This window comes from Trichoderma reesei (assembly GCF_000167675.1).
Source record: "Trichoderma reesei QM6a unplaced genomic scaffold TRIREscaffold_22, whole genome shotgun sequence".
NCBI classification, from domain to species: Eukaryota; Fungi; Ascomycota; class Sordariomycetes; order Hypocreales; family Hypocreaceae; genus Trichoderma; species Trichoderma reesei.
In genome coordinates this window covers 246,137-267,171 of record NW_006711169.1, presented here as the reverse complement: position 1 = coordinate 267,171, position 21,035 = coordinate 246,137, and the positions used below count along the sequence as shown (strand labels likewise).

At 54.4% G+C, this 21,035-nt stretch overlaps 6 protein-coding genes across 6 annotated transcripts; all 6 read right to left on the bottom strand.

Moving 5' to 3' along the window:
• Positions 1-183: 183 nt before the first annotated feature.
• Positions 184-2,087, bottom strand: TRIREDRAFT_123476 (uncharacterized protein). The gene has a single exon (XM_006968250.1). It carries the CDS (start codon positions 1,665-1,667, stop codon positions 525-527), a length of 1,143 nt encoding a protein of 380 aa, XP_006968312.1. The 5' UTR covers positions 1,668-2,087; the 3' UTR covers positions 184-524.
• A 6,801-nt stretch (positions 2,088-8,888) lies between these two features.
• On the bottom strand, positions 8,889-10,502 carry TRIREDRAFT_67692 (uncharacterized protein; the record flags this gene model as incomplete). Its single annotated transcript, XM_006968249.1, has 3 exons — positions 8,889-9,577; positions 9,630-10,128; positions 10,206-10,502. The coding sequence occupies 3 exons, from the start codon at positions 10,500-10,502 to the stop codon at positions 8,889-8,891; spliced, it is 1,485 nt and encodes a 494-aa protein (XP_006968311.1).
• Positions 10,503-11,622: 1,120 nt separating this feature from the next.
• On the bottom strand, positions 11,623-12,665 carry TRIREDRAFT_30758 (uncharacterized protein; the record flags this gene model as incomplete). The annotated part of the gene is made up of 4 exons (XM_006968215.1): positions 11,623-11,799; positions 11,873-11,929; positions 11,993-12,433; positions 12,504-12,665. Coding segments are annotated over 4 exons (837 nt in total), but the record flags the coding sequence as incomplete, so codon positions are not given.
• A 1,288-nt stretch (positions 12,666-13,953) lies between these two features.
• TRIREDRAFT_110773 (uncharacterized protein) lies at positions 13,954-15,192 on the bottom strand (the record flags this gene model as incomplete). Its single annotated transcript, XM_006968248.1, has 1 exon — positions 13,954-15,192. One exon carries the CDS (start codon positions 15,190-15,192, stop codon positions 13,954-13,956), a length of 1,239 nt encoding a protein of 412 aa, XP_006968310.1.
• Positions 15,193-16,571: 1,379 nt separating this feature from the next.
• TRIREDRAFT_67647 (uncharacterized protein) lies at positions 16,572-17,478 on the bottom strand (the record flags this gene model as incomplete). Its single annotated transcript, XM_006968247.1, has 3 exons — positions 16,572-16,678; positions 16,753-17,188; positions 17,281-17,478. The coding sequence occupies 3 exons, from the start codon at positions 17,476-17,478 to the stop codon at positions 16,572-16,574; spliced, it is 741 nt and encodes a 246-aa protein (XP_006968309.1).
• Positions 17,479-18,084: 606 nt separating this feature from the next.
• On the bottom strand, positions 18,085-18,903 carry TRIREDRAFT_67616 (uncharacterized protein; the record flags this gene model as incomplete). The annotated part of the gene is made up of 1 exon (XM_006968246.1): positions 18,085-18,903. The coding sequence occupies one exon, from the start codon at positions 18,901-18,903 to the stop codon at positions 18,085-18,087; it is 819 nt and encodes a 272-aa protein (XP_006968308.1).
• Between the last annotated feature and the right edge of the window lie 2,132 nt (positions 18,904-21,035).

The window sequence follows — 21,035 nt, the reverse complement described above, 5'->3', positions numbered from 1 at the left end:
ACGGACAGACCAGCTGCAGAATGAACACTGGTGGCCACCATGGCGAGGAGACAAGAGAAGAGCGACAGAGAGACAGTGCGCACACTCTGCACGGATTTACATGGAACTCGTAAGCTTCAGATGGAGAGAAAGGAAGCAACTCCACTGATATTCGTTATTGGGGTATTATATAGGTATCGTAAAAGTCATAGTATACAAGAAAATCCTCTCCAAAGGGAAACAGAGGAGGAAAATCATCGCTCGCTTGTAATGAACCAAATGCCAAACACGCGTGCCCTGCGAAACCCTTTTTTTTTGTGGTTTGTTTTCTTTTTTACTTTTTGTGTCGTAAGAAAGACCTTTTTTTCTCTTTCGACCTCCTCCAAGCAGGATCGGGAATCTGCTCGTGTCATCCAGGATATAGATAGCTCATATCAAGACAAAGGAAAGGTGGAATACAAGTATAAGGAAAGAGAGAACATGTCAATGTAGACACAGAGACAGAGGGAAAGGGAGAAGCGATGGCGCCAGGAGCATCATCGCCTTTACTCCCATCGGTAGGCGCCGTCATCGTACACCACCCGGTGGCGACGGCTGCCCGCCGAGACGGTGGACCGGCGCCTCGGCATCATGCGCTCGGCAAGGCGCTGGCGCTGGGCCTCGTCCTCCTCGCGCTGCTCGTCCTTGCGGGCGAGGAGGCGGGCCTTTTCCTCGCGGCGCTCCTCCTCAAAGCTCATGCGTCGCACGCTGTCTGTGAGCTTCTTGACGTTGGCATCATCGTCGCCGCCGGCTGCGGCCTTGAAAGACGAGGCGCGCAGGGGCGCGGGAGGCATCGGCACCGGGGGCCGCTTGTTGATCTCGGCGTTGGCCTTGGCGATGCGCAGGCGGATGCGGCGCTGTCGCTCTTCCTCTTCCTCCCGCTGCTTCTCGACCCGTCGCTCTTCTCGCTCGCGGCGGCGTCGCATGGTCTCCTCGTCATCTGCGCTGCTCCGTCCGTGGCTGTCGCGGGAGCTGGTGGAAGAGTGACGATCATGCTTGGAAGTCCGCCCCGAAGGGACTGCCTCCACCACCTCGACCTGGATGCGAGGTCGCTCTACCCGCTCGGCTCGCTCCACACGCTCTGGTCGCGTCCGCTCATCGACAATGATGGGCCGGCGGGAAAAGCTGGAGTCGGATCCCCGGGGAGAAGAGCCATACATGGAAGTAGAGGCGAAAGCGTTGGCGCTGGCATTAGGCGAGGGCGGCGCTGTGCTGGGAAAGTTGAAGGAAGTGGGAGGAGTCCGCGGAGTGGGCGGGCTTTCGACCAAGACGATGCGCTCGCGCCGTGAGCCTGCATTGTGGCGATCCAGGTCAATCACCTTTTGTCCGTTGATGTAGAGGCTGGAAGAGCGGCGCCGTGAGCTTGAGTTGCTGCGGCGCGAACGGTCTGACTCGTCTCCAGAGCGGTAGTTTGGTGTACCGGATCGCGGGCTGTATGTGGGCGTGGGCGGGAACTGGCTGACGAAGGGAGAGCTGGGCGAGGTGCCCAGTGCTGAGTCGTTGTACTGGATGAACTGGTTGGGGTGCTGGAAGACGACGTTGTTGGGACAGGGCTGGCCGTGCTGCGACTTGTGGCAGAGGACGGGCTGGCGCGACTGTTCCTTGTGGCCGTCTGAGTAGACGTAGGTGTAGACGTTGGTGGTGCACATTGTGTCCGAGTTGCGACGGGTAATGGTGCGCGTCGTACGCAGGAGATGTAGCAAGCCTGAGATGGACAAGATATATATCTCTGATGGCGAGGGTATGAGCCGAAGCTGGCCCTTTTGTGTGTGGTGTAGACGACGACAAGCAGATGCTGATGCTCAGGTCACGGTCAGGCGGGACGGGACTATCAAGACTCGTTGTGTTCTATCTCTGTTGAAAGGCGATAACAGATCCAGGTATATGTCCCGTTGCTCGTCTTGCTGGCTGGTTGGTTGGTTGGTTGGTGTAAGAGTGAAAGGGAACAAGGCAACAAAGGTGGGTATCAAGAGCCTTTTGTAGATTGTTCACGTTGCGGTTGAGTGTCGAGTGGTGCCCTTTGATCCTTGTCCGGAATGCAATGCAAGACAGTTGCAACGGGATAAAGAAGAGCTTGTGGGGGGTGGTTGCTGTGCGTTTGTTGCCTGGAAGAGCTGGATCGAGAGCGAGGTGAGGGTGCATCGCAGACTTATTATAAAGACGAGCAAAGCGGCGAGGGGGTGCGGGTGGGAGTGGGAAAGCCAAGAGACACAACCGTGGCCGCTTTTGGCCGTCGTGTTCCTGTTTCACACGCCCCCCCCTCCACAGGCCTTGGCCAGCCATATCGAGAGTCTCGACATGAAGTCCTGCACCTCAACCCCTGCCGTCTTTCCGCTTTCTGCCTACTTCGTGCGGGCTCCATGGGGGAGTGGGCGTCGTCCCCGGCGAGGCATGTGAGGCATCTCCCAGAGCGCTAACGAGGCCAAGGGCTTCTCCGATGACTCCCTCCTGTTCGTCTGCACGTCCGGGTGTGGGTGCGCAGCTGCATCACCACGGGCCAGTCCAGTATAGCGGCGCGGCTGAGCGTCCATACATAGCCACGGCCGGTGGGTTTTCCCTGGCTCCCCCAGTCAACCAGTTCCTGAACGGCCAGCCAGAAGAGGGAAGGACAAGAATGCTGTTTGCGATGAGCTGCTTGCTTGCTTGCTTCGAGCAGGTGGTATTACATACTACCACGTACCTGTCGAGGCAGATAGAGACCATGAAGGCTAGTAATAGCTGATGCAAAAGTGCGCACAGGCTGCCGTCCATCGTCGACACTAGCATCTGGCATCTCGCTTCCTGCTCTGTCTGTACATCGCAAACATCCAGAGAGGGAGCCAGTGCTGCTTCGCTGACGGCCACTGCATTGGCGCAGGCTGCAGAATTTCGAAACAGGCACGCGCGATTCTTCAGCGCCGGGGCTGAAAATAGCAGCAGCACAGAGGGCCTCCCGACGTGCTGCTGCTGCTGCTGCTGCTGCTTGCATATGCGCTTACTATTCGAAACAGCGCGAGCTGTTGGCCAATGGCACAGACCGGCAGCAGCGAAACGCAGCAGCTCAAAATACCGTCAAATTGGACGCTGAGACTGGCAAGACACCGCGTCCAGGGCGGCTGATGAAGCTGCTCGCGAGGGAGCAGCAGCAATCCAGCTCCATCCTAGCCCTACCGCGAACACCGAGCGCCAATTCTGCTTCCGACGACCAGCCAAGCCCATCCTCAGCATCAATGTCACCACCGCTGGCCAACGAAAAGACCGCGGTCCAGGCCGAGGGATGCAGAACACACTGACGCACGTCTCGGATCGCGGGCCCAGACGGGGATTGACTCATCCAGTTGCCTGGCAGTAGTATGTAGCTTGCGAGCTGCATCGTTCGGACTTGGAGCTTGTACAGTAGCATCACGAGCATTCGCATTAGCATCAGCAGTAGCGCGAGTCTCTCCATCGCCGGGGGGGCTGAAGCTGGTGCACCTCAGTCTCTGCCTACCCTGCCCTGCCTGTAGGCATCCAGCATCGCACTCGCATCGCGTCGCGTCTTGTCTTGTCCTGTCAGACTCGCCTGCATCAGACCAGCAGCAGCAGCAGCAGTAAGTATTAGCTTCGACTCGGCGATCGGCGCCATTCGAGCGCAGCGTCCGATTCGACTCGATGCCTCTGCTGATTGATTGTCCAAAGACGGGACCGATGGACTGACTGACAAGCCACAATGTTGCAGTCCTGGCAGGGTTGAGGAGCCAGTAGGCGTCGAGCTCGATGAGGAGCGGGAGGCTATCGATGGGCCATGGCGTCGGTCCGCTTCTAGGCGCGCCCTGTTAGCGCAGCCACAGAACCACCACCAGGCCACTAACAGCACCCGCGGCAGGGACACCAGCGCCGTCATCGACCTCCTCCCGGTCACGTCAGACGAGACCCTGCCGCTCCGGCCACTAGAGCCACTGAGTTACAGGCATGGTGGCCCTAGACTCCAGGCTTCTGTCAACTGCTGTCAGGGCTCTTCAGCCGCCTGGGCTGTGCTGCCTGGCAGCCATCCATGCCCCAGCACCTGCAGTGAATCACTGACGGAGACTGGAGAGGGCTGCCCACCTTGCCCACCTCGCGGCCTTTTGTGGCCCCTCGCTAATGGCCCTAGGAGGAGACCCTAACGCGAGCCACAAGCCACCAGCCGGCCATGCGCCACACCTCCAGGAGATAGCCGGCACTCGGCCAATCCTGGCGATAGCGATACCCCAGGCTCTTCTCTCTCCCGTCTCTCTTCACCTCTATCCGTACCCTCGCTCACCTTTTCCGTCGAGTTTCACTGCCTCATCCCAGAGGCAACCCGGACGCCGATGGTGATGCACAGATGGCGACACCCGATCGCGGCACCAGCCCCAGCTCCCCGGCCACAGCCTCGCTGACGTGCAGCCGTTTTGTCCGAAGAGCCTCAACTCTGCGCGATGATGTGCGTCCAGCGCCGGCCATCGCTTCCACTGTTTGCCATCATGACGGTATCGCGGCGAAACCCCCAGCCAAAAACCTGGCTACGCCATAACCCGCTATGAACGCACGGCCAAGAGGGCGACCAAGTCCTACCAAGCACAGAGTCGTGCTACTTGGGACCGGCTACGCAATCGCCAGACGGGCTCGCCAATGATAGAAGGCGTTGATGCTGGTCAACTACCGGACTAGCTGAGAGCAAGACGCAGTCATGGGACTCGGTCCTGCATGGCCCCATTCATCCCTCCATCCCTCCATCCATGCACCCACAGACTGGACCGGCCATGCCAATGACACACTCTCGCCAAACCCACCAAGCAGAGCACGTCTGCCTACCTATCCAATGTCAGAGCAGCATCTCTATCGACAAGCACGATGATGGATACTATCTACTATCAGTTCGGAGCCGATGGGACTTGGAATCTGCTAGTGCCTTCGTCTCTCTCACGAGTCTCACCGTGGTGACGCACATCTTGGTGCCGGACGCTCTTTGCATTAGTCCTCATGACCACGAACGACGATCCGAGGGTCTACGTACTGTATGTACATACGAGAACACTGCTGTATCGTATGTGTGTATGTGGCCCCGCGATACGGACTATTACGCACATGAGGCAGGGAGCTCTTTGCTTCATTGTGGCGAGTGGGTGCGGGTTCCAGCAGGGGAGTGCCATGGATGGCTTCCATTGGCTTGTGGCTGTCACCACCAGTTCGGACGTCAGATGGCATGCCGTTGCTCCTGTCGAGACGGCTACGACTATTGTCCATTACCTACCAAGATGTGCCATTTCAATACGCGGTGCTGTGAGTGGGATTGCTTCCCTCCAGCTGTCTACGGCCATTCCCCCAACAACCAGCCAGATATCCAACCCATCCTTCGAAGGACGGACTTGCACGCCCCTACATCCCACCATCGCCTTCGACCGAGTCTATTGTCCATCACATTGCGCCTCGCTTCGGGGAAAGACCTACATCTTGAAAGAACATGCCTCTGTGCACACCACACTCTTGGCCATGGGGATGTTCGTGTTTCGATTGCGTACGCTGCTTCTATTTTCTGCTACAGACAAACTTTCGCCTGAGCATCTCCCGTCCGTCAGCATCCCTTCAACCCGTCCATCACCGGCAGCGGACTAAGCCCGTTTCCTCGAGGGCTGCCTGTACGGCGGTCCCGTCAGCACTCAACCTGCCCACTCGCTTCATCCCGGCTTTGGCGCTCTGCACAAAGCGGCCCCCAAAACAGTCACCGCACCATCTCTTGAGAGTCTGTCCATATTTGGATTCTCAGCAGCGGCGGCCTCCCTGCGTGGCGTCTGGAATACGAACAACCACCAGCAGACAATGGCAGCTGCGTGGAATGCGCGGGACAGAGATGCGAAATGTCTTTGACTTCCATTTGCAATATCACTTGTGAGGCTGATGAGTCGCACCATGCTTCTGTTGAGCATTGGCACTTACAATTCCGTTGCCCGCCAACCCTTGAACACTTCCCTCCATTCACTTCTCAATTTCGCGACATTCATACTCCACAGTCTCTGATTCGCCCATGCATCGCTGGGGCCTGGACTAATTCACTCGACGTGCAGAGCAGGCATCCAATCCCATTGTCAACGTTCCTCGTGCAATGCAAGGACGCAGTGCTAGCAGAGACAAAAGGGGGCGTGTAGACTTGTGTCGCTTCCCCGAACCGGTCGTCGCGCACGACTTACACGCCCCCTCCCTGGTCGAGTCTCTCTTGATTTATATTAACATGCCATACCAAAAGACTGAGACACAACCGCGAAATGCTCGCTCGCACTTTTTTCAGATTTCCGCTGCCTTGACAACCCTGATACCCACTACGAGCTATGGAGGGCCTTCTTCTGATTCTTGTGAGGGCGAGGGCAGTTAGCCCTGCTGGCCCAACGTTGTGTGCCTTGGGATACTCATCTGACCTCGTCTCGCCAAAGCTGCTGCATTTTGCCGAAGCGCGAGCCATTCGGAGGGCTTCCGCGAGGTCACTTGGCCCTTTTTGGGAGGGAGCACGCTTCTCTGAAAATTTTCTCGTCATGATCCAAATTCGGGTGGACGTCTCTCAATCCATCGGTGCCGTCGCTTGTGTGGTTCGGCATGTGAGATCTGGTGAGTGTGTCTGTGGAAAGGGTGTCTTGTACGAGGAAGCCCACGCCACACCAGCCACATCAACGAGGTGCTTCGTTAAAGTGCCTATTAAACTCCAAGACAAACCGGGTGATTGCAGCGTTGACAGGACAAAGGGCATTCCTCAGCATGGCGGGCAACACAATAGGCAGTGTCTCAGGCAGACTCAGCATACCTGTGCAGCCGGCCGTGTCTTGGCTGTTTCCGTCGAGCCGGATTCTTCCCCCCCTTGTCCTTTATCGCGGATCGTGGAGTACTCTCTTTAACGCGCGCCTCCACAGAAACCCCCTGGATGGCTGTTTCAAACTCGTCCAGGCTAGCATTCGGTACAACGACCCACAGTCCCGATGAAGCGGTGCAGTCTCTGGAGTCTCACAGCCTTGATGCTGCTCGACTTGGAAACTGGAGCTGAGGGCTGACAAGCGTCTGCTGTTTCACCAACCCTCCGTGCCCCTATCTCCTGCGTATGTGCATGTATATGCCACACGCCGGAGGTAAAAGAGTCCATGAGCCCATGATAAGGAGACCTGGACTTCCGCTGTTGGCCGTTGATCGCTTCTGTCTGTTCCTGCAGGAGCTGGTCATCCTATGCGATGTCGGATGATGGACTTGGTTCTTCAAATCAGAACGGGCGTGGCAGAGTCTACGCGCCCAGAGCATTCCCACTTTCGTCGCGAGAGGGTGGCCAGCTTCCTTAGTCACGACACTTCGCGGTCAGGCCTCCATTGTCTCGCTACAATGAGGTGACGCCGTGGCTGCATATCACGCAGTTTGTGGGCGCGATTTCCTTTCGTCGAGGGCCTTGTGCTGCATATTCGTCGAATCACATGATGTATACTCTACGACTACCAGCTTTACTCTGAATCACAATGTGGAAGCTGTTATTGTGGTGAATGATGAACGTCCAACTCTCCAGGTCCCTTGCCCGAGGAGAATCAGTAGCAGATTGAACGCGGTGCAACGGGCTTGTTGTCGGCTGCAGAATCGAGTTGTGTATGATGGGAGCGGCTGGAGAGCAGCTGGGGAGCAGCTGCGTTTTGTGTACTTCAACTGCCTCAAGGCATCAACTCCCTTGAGGGAGAAAGGTTGGGATGACTTTCCTTGAGTTGAGGGCACAGATACAGTTGCTACGACGACACACAGGTAACCTTATAAAAGGCTGACAGTCATGGAGCAAGTCTGATCACGACACAGTCAATCCATTTACTCATGCTACGCACCATCACGATCTCTACAGACTTCGTTGACATTCTGTTCAGGCAATCTTGACCGAAACTTTCAAGCATCGGGTTCGATCAAAGTCTTACCAAGTCGAGTTATGCAGCAACCAACCATGAACCTCTTAAGAAACGCTCCGGCTTACATCGTCTCCATGTTCAGCACCTTTACCAACAAGTACTGCATCAATGCGCCTCTGTCCAACGAGCCTGTGGCAGATTGCATGCGGGCCATGCGAATCGACCGTGCGAGCGCCTACTATACAGCCACATGCCTTTTCACCATCATCTTCCTGTCATGGAGGCCCAACACCAACCTGTACAACATCACTCGATGTTTCCTGACGGTCTCCGCATACTTGGTCGGGCTATTCTTGCTGTTAGTCATGCTCTTCGAGAATGACATCCTCGAGGAGCATCGTCAAGTGGAGCTACCTGGAGGGTCCGCGGGCGAAATAGAAGCCGTGGTCGCCCATGCTCGTGCCATGCTTTTGGGATCGATCAACTTGTTGCCGTGGTTTCTCATCCACCTGATTGCTTGCCCTTGGATTCTGTGGTTGGCTGTGGCGCCACTGCGTCGGTAGCTTGGGTCTCTAATGGTTGAGGGTTTGTATGTGTATGTTTTCAAGAGCATTTGTCGGTGTTTGGCGGTCTGCGAATGGGTTCGAGAGGGTGAAGCCCGCCAATAGTTGGCGAGGGACCTGGGTTATACTTTCTATGTAGCATCTGTCAAGGAAAGACGGCATTTTCTGAACGAATGGGGAGACTACCCCTTGTGACTGAAACAACATCTTTTGCATCTGAGTCTGCTATCCAGTATGACTCGTTATAAGGTTGCCATAGCGCAGGAATGTATTTTCCGGCGTAGGCGGCTAGTATGATGGAGATCAATGTTAGAAGGATACGATGATCAGACACCTCACCTCATGTTTGCTGATAATACAATCATATACTACAACTAGCAGATTATGAAAACAGTGACATACCTAATAAGGTACCGGTAGAATCAAAGTATCTTATATGTAGATTTGAGCTAGGCTGAGTCTGTTCAATGGCTCATACCATCAAATTCTTGGAAAGCGCCCTGATGCGAGGCCCATACTTGTAAAAGATGACGGGAATCGGAATCATGGCCATGCTCACGAATCCAAGCACACTTGACGCCCACGCCACACCGAGACCTTTATACATGTAGCTCGCAAACAAGGGAAACCCAGCAGCAAAGAGAGATCGCACAATAGTGTTTGCCCCCAGGGCACTATTGGCCACATGGGAGTAGACGTCCAGGATATATGTCATTGCCGTGACAAAGACGCACAGCAGTCCGGAGCCGACGAAGAGACTGCCGATGATCATGCCTACCCAGGGGATTTGCGGTGCGGAAGTCCATCCGAATATGAAGAGTCCTACGGGTAGGAGGATGCTTCCGGCCATCATTAAGGGTAAGCGTCGTTCGGGAGGGGCTGCCGCAGGAGGGTTTGTAGAGGAGTCTTCGGATTGGTTTTCTTTGGATTGTTTCCTGCGAGTTGCTCGCTGGAGTAATACGATGCGGGTGACGATCATGGCAGAGCCGATGAAGACGCCGACCATCATGCCTAAGAAGGGGAGAGACGATAGACCGAGTTTCCAGTGGCGCTGTTCGCGAAAGATGATGGGGTAGGATGAGAAGACGAGGTAGAGGATGCCGTAGGCGAATGCTTGGTAGAGCGTCATGAGGACCAGGATGGGTTCCGTTCCGAGTAACACTACACCCATCAATATGTCTGTCGAAGAAATATGAACGCAGGGATGCCTTACCAAAGGGTCGAACCAGATATACCCTGACGAATCTGTGCCACCCTCCCGTTTCCTTCTTTTCATCTTGAGTCTGTAGTCTCTGAAGTATAATGGGCGGATACGTCTCCGGCAACCCAAAAAATACCAGAACCGTACACGATCCCCCCATGATACAACTCAACCACCCTGTCCAGCGCCAACCCAAATGACTCGCCGTGATGAAATTCCCCATGACCGGAGCCAGCAAGGGCCCGCCAAGGACAATGCCGATGACGGTCGCCATGGCAATTGCGCGCTGTTCGGGGTGCCAGATGTCGACCAGGCCGCCGCCAAAGAGGGCGATGGGAGCTACGCCGGTGACTCCGCAGAGGAATCTTCCGATGAGGATCGTGGCGAGGGACTTTCCGACGGCGACGGGGATGCAAAAGATTGTGAAGAGGGCCATGCCGGCGAGCATGGGATATCGTCGTCCGAAATGTTCAGAGAGAGGGCTCCAGAAGGGAGGGCCGACAGAATAGCCCTGATATAGAGATTCGTCTTTCAGTTAAAGCTCTGTAATTTGTTCATACAAATGGGCAGAGGCTTTTCTCAACTTACTATAACGAAGAGACTGACTCCTAGAGTGACTACCTCTGTGCCGACGTGAAACTCTTCGCTGATGGCTTGGGCGCCGCTGCTGAAGATGCTGGATGACACTGATGCCACCAGGTTTCCGGCTATCCATATAAACGTGATGAATAGTCTTCTGAATAACGACCAGTTCTTGGGGTTTGCAGGATCCTTGGGGCCTTTGAATGTCAGTTGGCCGTGAGTCCCCGTTGCTGGTGCTTCTCCGTCGCTGTTGGTGGAACTCGCTGGCGGAGTGGCATTTTCGATCTCGTCTGCGGCTGCCATTGTGATGACTTTCACAAAGAGCCTTTTTTCTGATTCAGAATGGCCATAATCACTTGTTTGAAGTTTGGGGACAGTCAATGAAGCATCTTACTGTATATAAGTCCATCATTGTGCAGCAGCAACCCTGGGAAACAATGCTGACGAGATATGTAAGCCGGTGCTTAGCACACCAGCCTTGGGTCTTAACGCCGCGGAGAAACAACAAGTGGCCGGAATGTGGTCATGTTTGGTCGTGTGGCTAATTTGGGAGAGGCCCTTTTCTTGATAAGGTATTAAAGAGAAGTCTACGAGACTCGGAGCGTCTCTCGGCACACATGCCGAGAATCTGTCATTTCTAGCGTCTCTTAAGTCCGTGATTCCATAACATGGAGTGCGTTATTGCCCACCCTTGCTTGAGATGAAGTTAGATCTTATAGTCCGTGTAGCTAAAGAAGATCGTGTCTTGAATGAGTTTGAACCTCTTCTACCTCACGGATTTTGGAGAGTGATGCCCACAAGACATGTTAGACGCCATCCTCAAGTGTAAGGAAAGAAATGGACTACGGAATTACATAGAGAGGAATCAGTGCAAAGTCCCCGAAGCTGCGGTCGTTGAAATGCCCGGAAAAAAAGCAGCCCGGACCAAGGCGGATGAAGGCGGCAAAGACGGGAATCACGGACCGGCGTCAGCCCCCGCATCTGGATCCCGCATCTCCCCCTTTTGGCAATGGAAATCGAGATTGGGGAGTCTGTTTGTTTCCCACCAGAGAATTAGTAGCCATTTCCTCAATTAAGGATACCTACTTTCTGTCGGTTCAAGTGGGTATCAGGTAGTGAATTGTGTAGGTATGTATCTTCGCCCCCCTGGTCTTTACAGTGACGACCCTCTTCTTCTAATGGCTACCTGATCAACATCCCTTCTATTATAGAACTCCAAGTAACAAAGACACAATTCGCACCTCATTAAGCATAAAAGACCAACAGGCCGACGTAGAAACTCCGCCAAGAATGAAGCGCTTACGCATCCTTAGTCCTGCCCAAAACCACCCTTCTTCTTCATCTCCTTATCCAACCTCTTCTGCTCCTTCAACGCCTTCTTCTCGGCTTTCTTAATCTTCTTCTCTTCTCTTGTAGCGTCTCGAAGGCTGCTATTCGGCCCCGTAATGAACCGCCCCGGATGGACCATGGCCAGAATCAGCAGTGCAGTCAGCATCGGGAAAGCGTCGAGGGCGTAAAAGTAGTATTCGTGGTACGGCACTGGGTTAGTCGACGGGTCATCGCCGCCAGTGAATTCGACGAGGCGGAAGATGATGCGCATCTTATCAGCAAGGAAAAAGTCATCAGTCCAACAATTCCATCGGCGACGCCATTCAGGGGCAGGAAACACTCACTGTGATGAATGCTAGCACCGCGTAGAGAGCGTAGAGCAACCACAAGGCGCCCTTGGTCTTCTTCATCTCTTGAGGCTCCTCTGCGACGTCCGCATCGAAGGTATCTTCTTCCGGCAAAACAGGCCGACTCCGGTTCAGTTTTCTCACACGAACATGGAACGCAATCATCAGTCCCAAAAAGCAAAGAATAAAAAGCTCCTGCAACCCAATGCCCCCCTCGTAGATGTGCATCCCCAGTCTCTGCGTAGACGCCGAAGCACTAGGCGTAACCATGACACCCCCCGCAGCCTGAACAATGAACGAAAAGATGTCCGCCCAGACGAACATCTTCGAGACATGAGAGGCTTTAACAAAGGCTACTTTTCTGTTGGGCATGTAGAAGCGGACCATGCGCGCAAAGGTCATGTACACAAAGGCGTTGATCCAGAGGGGGGCAAGCAGGAAGAGGATCTGCCATACGATGGCGTAGGCTTCGGTTTGTTGGTTGTGTGCACCGATGGCGTGAAAGACAAAGGCGGTTGTTTCCCAGGTGGCGGCCATGATCAAGACCCATGTGTATCCCTATCGATCTTGAGGCGATGCCCCGGCATGGAGAGGGAAGAGACGGAGAGAGATATCGAGGACTACGCACCTTTTTGAAAATGAATGCTTCAATGATGTGAATCAGAGTAAGTGTGCCGAATAGCGCAGAGACTATCACTGCGGGAATGAATTCGGGGATGGCATTGTAGGATGAGTTGCAGGCGGCTATGGGCACCTGGCCGTATTTTCCGGGAACGGCAGTGGTGCAGGATGGGAGAGCGCTTGTCGTTGTGCTTGGTGAAGCGATGTGAGTCGTTGGGGTAGCCATTGGCTTCTATATTGATGAACTTGCCGCAGGAGGAAGCTAGGGCAGAGTCAATCGTTGAATCTTGAAGGGCTGGGTACTGTATCGTGGAGGGAGATCTGTGATCTAGTATATATCTTGACGGCGACAATGCCCAACAAGCCCAATGCCTCCTCTCTCACCGCAATCCTTCAAATCCTCTTACAAGCACAAACCATCATTTCCAAACTCTGCCAGCCACGCAGTTACTGAACCATTCCAAAGTCACTATAGACTCTTCACTCAAGTTGGGACTTATAGAACACCATGCAAGCCGCCATTGGTCAGTTCCCAAACCAGGGACACGCGGCAGACGCCAGCTCAGCCTCACACATCGTATCAGCTCCATCCCAGACCCGGGCAATGACGCGCCATAGGATCAATCAAAAGGCAGACGCTGTAGCTGACGAGCGGGATACTGCAACTTTTCAACTGCAATTTGGGGGCCGTCGTGGGTCTTGCGTCTTCGAGTCAATAGCAGTTGATGCAATCAACTCATCCATTCCATTGTACTACCTAGAGTACTACGTAGACTTGCCCAAACATACATCATGTCTGACATGATTATAATCAATCAAGGTCCATACACTGACCAATCTCACATCCATTCACTGGCTCAGCCGCGGGTACGGCACCACGAGTACGCATCACTTATCGACACCAATTGTGGCTTTGCGCAGGATTTAGCACGTACATATATCATCGTCAAACTACCCGGTACTCAATCACAGAGCACAAACAAACAAACCTAGACTCAGAAGAGTTTCCTAAATATGTAGCAGCACTTAATCTGGTCAAAACCAGTCAGCTTCGTTCTACTATCGAATTAGCTCATAGTTTTCATTCGCTGGTGTCAGCTTCCGAGGTAAGCAGTTCTACTTAGAAGCAGGATCCAAGAGATGCTTTAGCTATTATGCCATCTGGCTCATCGTGATGATTCAATTTCTCGACTAGAAGCAACGTAGACTCTCATCTCCTAAAACGAGAGCTGATATACCAGCAGCATCGTGTCAATTCAATGCCCATCCCGCATGTTTTCAAGCGCAACATGCTAGTTGACCGATGTATGCAAGTCCTATCCATACGCTTTACACCATAAACTCCTATCCTATGCACCATAAACCATTCTTCTACCCATTCTGCCATGTCTATTTCTACCAATTCTTCCCAAGCCATAAGCCCAGTTGAAAAAAAGCCAAAACACCAAAGGACAACATCAGTGCCATCCAGCCTTGACGGCACTCTCCACAAACTTGTGCATCGACTTCAGCCCCGGCAGCCTCTGGATCGCCTCAAACGCTTCCTCAAGCTCCTCCTGCTTCTCCACCGCCAGTGGGCGCAGATGAGCGTCCGCATCGGGATGCTTGGCCATCAACTTCAGGATCGAAAACAAGCTGGTGGCGGCGTCGGCCACTCTGCCGTCAATCTCAAAGGCATAGGCACAGAACTGGTCCTGCCACACGTCCCCAACTGAAAGCTCCGGAGGGGGCGACAGTCCCATGAGCCTTCCGATGGCTACAGGCAGCTTGACGTCGATTTCCTCATCGGTCAAGTCCTCATATGCATTGAGCTTGATCCCAACGTTGTGCACAGTCGCCCGGTCCATCGTGTCAAAGATGTGCGCTTTGTATAAAGGTTCCACGATGGCCCTTTGCGATCTTTTGCCCAGGCGCAGCTTCTGCAGGTCATCGACGGCATCCCACCACCGCTCATGAGTCATATCGGGCAGGCTAGACAGAGTCTTGACAATCCAGGAATAGAAGATGGAGTCTCCCCTCATCTTGAGAAAGTCGCGGTGCGTCAGTCGCTTTCCGTCCATGTTGACCAGGGAAGGATGGATGTTGGAGCCTGCGATGAAAACCGGTGGCTCGCCGTCCGGGATGTTGTCCTTGGAGAAGACCTTGCTTCCGACCATGACCGCGCCTTGTTCGTCCCTGGTTCCGTCCACATCGAGCAAGCCATCGTTTCCGACACGAACAATGACGTCTTTGTCAAGAATGATCACGCCGGCCTTGACCATTTCATACAGCAACTGGCGCTGTCTTCTCACGAACGGGGCTATTTCGCTCACGGCCAGCTTACCCAACAAGGGGCTTGTGGGCTGTTTGGCAATGCCAGGGGACGTCCTCCCTTCTGTGCTCTGCTTGGCCGGTGATCGAGGAGGCGTCAAGGGAGCCAAATCAGTTGATGTAGCATTCGGGGCTGGTGGGAAAGCTGGGACAGTTGGAAGCGATGCAGAGTTGAGCAGAGATACTTTGGGGGAGCGGATCTCGAGGTCTTCATCATCTGGAGGACTTGAAGAACGCGGTCGCTTTGGCCGACGCGCTGTAAGTGGCGGAGACTCTGGGCTTGCAATTCGAGCAAAGCCCGACGACGTCGTCAGAGTTCGATTCGCTGGCTTCGGCGGCGCGGGCATTGGCGCGGGCTCTGTTGTGGCTTCTTCCTCGTTGGCCATGATTGGGACCCTTGACCGACAGCAGCTTGATAAGATGCTCTCGCTTGTCTTTCGGTGATGGCCAGTCTCCGATATCTTCAAGGCAAGCGGAAGAATACAAGCGTCCAATGATGGCCAAGGGGTAGATCCTGTAGTAAGCCTATAGCATCTGGTACAGTTAGGATATAATAGCCAAGAGAGGATGAAGGCCAAGAATTTGAGTTGGCAGAGCTATGAGGAGATGAAGGCAGGAAGAAGATTGATGAAACGATGGAAGGCGAAGGAACTGTGACAACAAGAGGCAAGACAAGGAAGGAAGAGACAAGATACTGAGCCTCAACCAGGGAAGAGGCAAGGCTAAGCAAGGAAGGGACACCTCAGCGATGTATTTTCCAGATACCCAGCAAAGCTCGTGAAGAGTTGAAAGGGATAAGGTAGTTAAGCAAGCAACTGAGGGGCGATTAGGACTTGAGAAGTAGGTAGCGTAGACTTACCCAGCAGACGATTCAACTCGAGTCTTGTCTTGTGCTCTGTATCGATGGCGTTGCTCGCCTTGGAACTGCCCAAACAATCTTGTTCCTGTGCGTGGTTAGACAATGGTCGTGGACAAGTATAGGAGTCGATGACTCGAGTATCAAACGGTTGTAGTAGTGATGGATGAAGGATAGAATAAGGGATCGCTGCTTCAATGAGGGGATAAAATATATGTTTATATACCCAGCTCTTGAGCCAACGGAGACATTAACAACACCAGCAAAGAGACAAAGTTCCAAACAAGCTTCGGAAAGTTGGGAATGGCTGAAGCCCTCGACAAGCCACAGGGCCGACAAGGCCCGATGCTCTACCAAGACGGAGTACTGCCAGACTCTTCAAGGGGTATAAGTTAGGGTAGATCCCCTCAGGCATGTACGTTATGGAAGGTTACTTCTGAATTCATTGTAGATGAGAAGAGGCAACATGAGCATCAACATGAATCCAAGAGCCACGTCTTGTGCCTACCTTAGGTACTCAACATTCTTACTTCAGGCTCCTCCTTGCTATCATGCGCATAGATCTGCACTGGCGTTTCTCGCTCGAGCACCACCACGTCACCGGCTCCCTCGGAGTGTCATATTCATGACGGCGGCGAGATAAACAGGTTCGAGAGTTTCTCATCACCTCAACTGACATGCAAACCCCAACGCTTGGTATCCAACCCAACTACACGCTCAATGAAGCATTCCCAGCTTAATAGCCCGGCATGCAGCACATCCGAAGCGTCTCGCGTAAACATAGCCAGGAAAGAAGCGCTGAACCTCGAAACGCTCCGCATAGATTCAAGTATGCTATAACTAGCTGCGCCGTTTGCCCCGAAATAAACCCCGAAAAGCAACTGTTGTACACAAGGAGCGAGTCGACTCTTAGGCACCGGTGGCGCTGCTGTGGCGAGGGCGCTTGCGGACGCTGCCGCTGGAGGGATGCATCTTTTCGTTGCGCTCTCTCTTGAGCTTGTCGTCCAGGACACGGGCTGCGCGGGGGGGTTAGCGTTCCAACGCGAGACAACAAGAGCCGAGGCACCAATATCAAGAAGCAAGCACATACTGAGAATATCGAAACCGAACTGGGGAAACTCCAGGCACAATGCCTTGAACTCGTCCTCGGCCTCGGACCGCAGCATGTGCGACCGGGTCGCCCAGAAGTTGGCGACGGGGGCGCGGATGGTGGTGTCGTCGGGCGCGGTGTTGGCATAGACGTAGCGCGCGTATTCGATCTCGCCCTTGACCGTCGAGTTGATGCAGTGGATCTTGTTGGCGGCCAGCGTCTGCAGCGCGGCGACGCCCCATTTCTGCGCCAGCGTGTAGATCTTTGCGTGCTTGAGCAGCTGGATGCCCGAGTCGTCGATGGGCGGGATCGAGGGGTCGTGCTCGAGCGTCCGCTGGCCGGCAATCTTGCGCGGGAAGTACTCGCCCGTGTAGAGGAACTCGAGGAAGCAGCCGACGGCGTCAAAGTCCTCGTCGGGGAGCTCGATATGGCGAGGCTGAACGGCAATCTTTTTGTTAGCTAGCTGGAGCGCAAGGCTGGGCGAGCCATGGACTGAACAGAGAGAGAGAGAGAGAGGAGAAGCCGTACGCTACCGTCTTCGGCAAACTTGCTGCAGATGTCCTCAAAGTACGGGCTCCTGACGAGGAACGCCTGGTGCGCCTGCAGCAGCGTGGGCTCCTCCTTGCCGACCATGAGCGTCACGACGGGGCTCATCAGGCTGCTGGCAAACGTCTTGCGCTCCTCGACGGGGTCTGCCTCGGCGTCGACGTCGTCTGCGGCCTCCATGGTCGCGGGAGGAGCGCGGTCGCCGCTCTCTGTGGGATTCTCCGTCTCGGCCTGCGTCGACTGCTCGCCCTGGTCCATCTCGACGTCTTGCGTGCTGGCGTCCTCGGGGACCTTTTCGACCTCGTCGGACGGCATCGTGAACGCGATTGCGCTTGGAGCGGCGGGATTGGCGGGATATAGAGCTGATGGCCGGGTTTATCGGATGCAGACGAAGCAGTGAATGGGCGGTGACTGAGTCCGCAAGAGGGAGCGCGGCGGTGGTGAAGCTGCAAAGAGGCTGGCGAGCTGTTGACGAAGACGGAAGTTGAGCTCGCGACGCGTTCAGCTCGAGCTTACAGGTACGGTACATGCTGTCCCTTGTTGCGTGGGTGTTGCGGGAAGTACCTGCTGTAGCCGTGTGAATCGGGTTCAATTTGCACAGTGTCGCCTTATATCACTGTTGATGCTTCGATGCATACGGCTGCGTTTACAGTATAAATCAGCATAAACAAAGCCGTGTATAACAGCAATTGGGTTTCAAATCGGTTGATATTGCATTCTTAATCGCCATATGAGTCCATTCATACTAGTAAGATATATCAGCATCAACCACGCTTCGCCACTCCATCAGGCTTCAAACTTGACCACAATCCCCGGCAGCAGCTCCAAGAACGAAGGACTCCCAACGCTCCCCTGGAAAGCCAGCTTGATCTTGGGCCCAATCTCCGAAGCGATTCCCAGCGTATGGCGTGCCTGTGCCGAAGGGCTCGGGACACTAAACGGCCACTCGTCCCCTCCCCTCGCAGCGTCGCCCACGTTGTGAATAGCATCGTACACGCTCTTCAGGGCAGACAGCTGCTCCTCGGGCACATTGAGCCGCAGCCGAGACAGCCCGCGAGCACCACTCGGATGCTGCGTCCTTGCCTTGTCCTCTTCGTACGGCACTCGGTGGCTTCGCGGCGTTCTGTCCAGACACCAGAAGGGCAAGAAACCAGGCTCCGGCTCATGTCCATTGGCATCCTCGGGAGCACCAATCGCCCACTTGAGGACAACTCCATCCAACCTTGTACGACCGCCGGCAACAGGGTCCCTATATGTGAAGCCCGCGTCTGCGTCTTTGACTCGCTGCTGGACGGCGGCAAAGTCGCTCTCGTGAGGCAGAGTGTAGGCCCAGTCGACAATCGTGTTCTCCCGCTGGCGTCCCCATCTGTGCTTTGCTCGCTGCTCGGGGCTGATGCCCTCGGTGAAGGCGATGAGCTCGATGTAGACGCCGTCCTCGAAGAGAATCAGCTTGTTGAACGTCTCGCCCCCGGCATGAGTTCCGCCTGGGCTGACGACGAAGAAGTCCTTGAGGCGGTCGGGCAGCTGGAGCAGGTCGCTGGCCGAGACGAGGATGACAATGTGGTCCAGTATCGGCTGTGGTGAGTTTCCGCTTGACTCTGACATGCTGGATTGTTCAGGGTGTTTTATCCGTCTTTGTTGGAGGGAGAATCTGGCATTCCGCCTCTTGTTCGGAGCACCAGTTGAAGTATGAGGTGGTCATGGTTACTAAGGTAAGTAAGCCTGTCATGACGCCATGCGGGGAAGTCGAGTACCATGTATGTGATAATGCGCGTTCCTCTGGTGTTGCAGTTTGATCATGACGGCAAATCAGTGTCCATGGAGTTGATATTGGGCGTTTCTTATTTAGAACCTGAGAACACATTGACCAGGTTCACAGATAATTGTGTCATATTTGCTGATGGTTGACACAAGCAGAGCGATTCAACAGGTGCCAATTGACAAGACTTGCCTTCTTTCTCCAACCTACCCTGAAATGACCTTACAAGTAACGAAAACTGCGTACTGTTTACGGGCCTAGAATGACTGACTGTTCATAGGTACGGAAGCCTAAGTCGTAAAAAGCTGAATCAGGTGTTGATGGCCAAGCTCGGCTCTTCTACTCTACCCTGGTATATGCAGCTGCATATTCGTGTTAGACGGGTCTCCTAGAATCACCCTCGATTGGACGACGGGTTAACCCGTTCCCTTTCCTCTCAGCAATTCGAACAAATTCAGCGAAGTGACTGGTTTGGTGAGCCCTCATTCAACTTTGCCACAGATGGAAGATTGGTTTGGTGCATTAGACAAGATATGGAGCTGGCCACCCCTGCCGAGTGATACGATAGAGATAACACGGATCTCGCGCCCTGTGCCTGTCTCGTCCAGCGCTGCCGGATCTCACCGAGGAAACAAAGTCCTGCTGTCCAGGTCCCACCTTGGGCCTGAAGATCGTAATGTTCGATGAGCAGCGGGGCGATGATCAATGAGATCGAGTACTCGTAGTACTGGTATGTAGTATATGGGTTGAGACGATAGATGGACGTGGATCGAATGCATCGGATGCTTCATGTTAACTTTCGTCTCGTAACTGCTTCGACTTGTTCACCTCCCATGCCACACATTTCAAGCCATAGACCCATAGATCGCTTAGAGAGAGCCAAAAACTGTTCCTTTGGATCCGTCTGTGACGTACTGAGCGATTTTGCCCGGAGGTACCTACCTAGGTATGCTCGCAATATGACGTGTGTAATGCTCGTATTCTGGAAGACTTCCTCCGGCTGAGCCTTGTGAGTCCGGGCAAAGCCAGTCGATGGCATCGCCAAGGAATTCCGCAATCGATCTGGCCTCATTCTCTCCCCCGAGCGAATGCCTCTTCTGTCAGATGCTGGTAGCTGGTAGCTAGGGTTTCGTTTGCCGTGCGAGTCGCTTCGATGCGGCATCTCGGCTCCAAAGAGTTCGCTCCGGACTTGTCATCAGATCATGACAGCAACGGCTCAGACTCGATGCACAGCAGCAATCCCGACGCGAGTATCAACATGCCGTGATAGGCTCTCTCAGTGGCCTTGTCGGCTGCAGCCCAAGACGGAATACGAGACGGCATCAAATTGCACCAGCTGCACGACGGCAAGCCAGGCACCCAGCACTCGTGTAAGGCGGCAAGCGAGCGTCTCTTTGTTGTCTCCCGACCTGCATCCCATCGTCATCATGACTCTCGCCGGCTGTCGTTGCTGTGAACTTGCCGTCATTTCATGCAGCTCGGCAACTTCTCTCTCTCCCCTAGAACTCAACCATCACGAACTGCCCGTGTGTAGAGAAGGGTGGGCTGAAAACCTGCTGCGCCGAGCTGGAAGATGAACATGGGTTCCCCGCGCTGGAGCACGGAACTGGCCCGCAGTCACGATCCGGAGGTGATGCCGGCCGTGTCTACCTATATCCGGAACAGATGCATGCAGCTTGCCTAACTGCCTTGGTGCGGGATCAGGACAATCTGCGAGCCTGTGGCGAGTACTAATCTGTTGCGCTCTCGGAGGCCTACCGAACCACTCAGGCTCGATTGAAGCTCTGATGATTCGATCCGTCGTCCGGTTTATGGCGGTTCACAGGCCCTGATGAGCGCCGGCTGTCGTCTCGGCTCCGTCCGCCTTGGCGGCAACACCCGCTTACACGTGGGCTCGACAGCACAGGGACACGCGCCCATTTATATCCATGAGTTCTTCAACACAAACCACTTGAAAGGTTCTCATGACAAGCAAAAA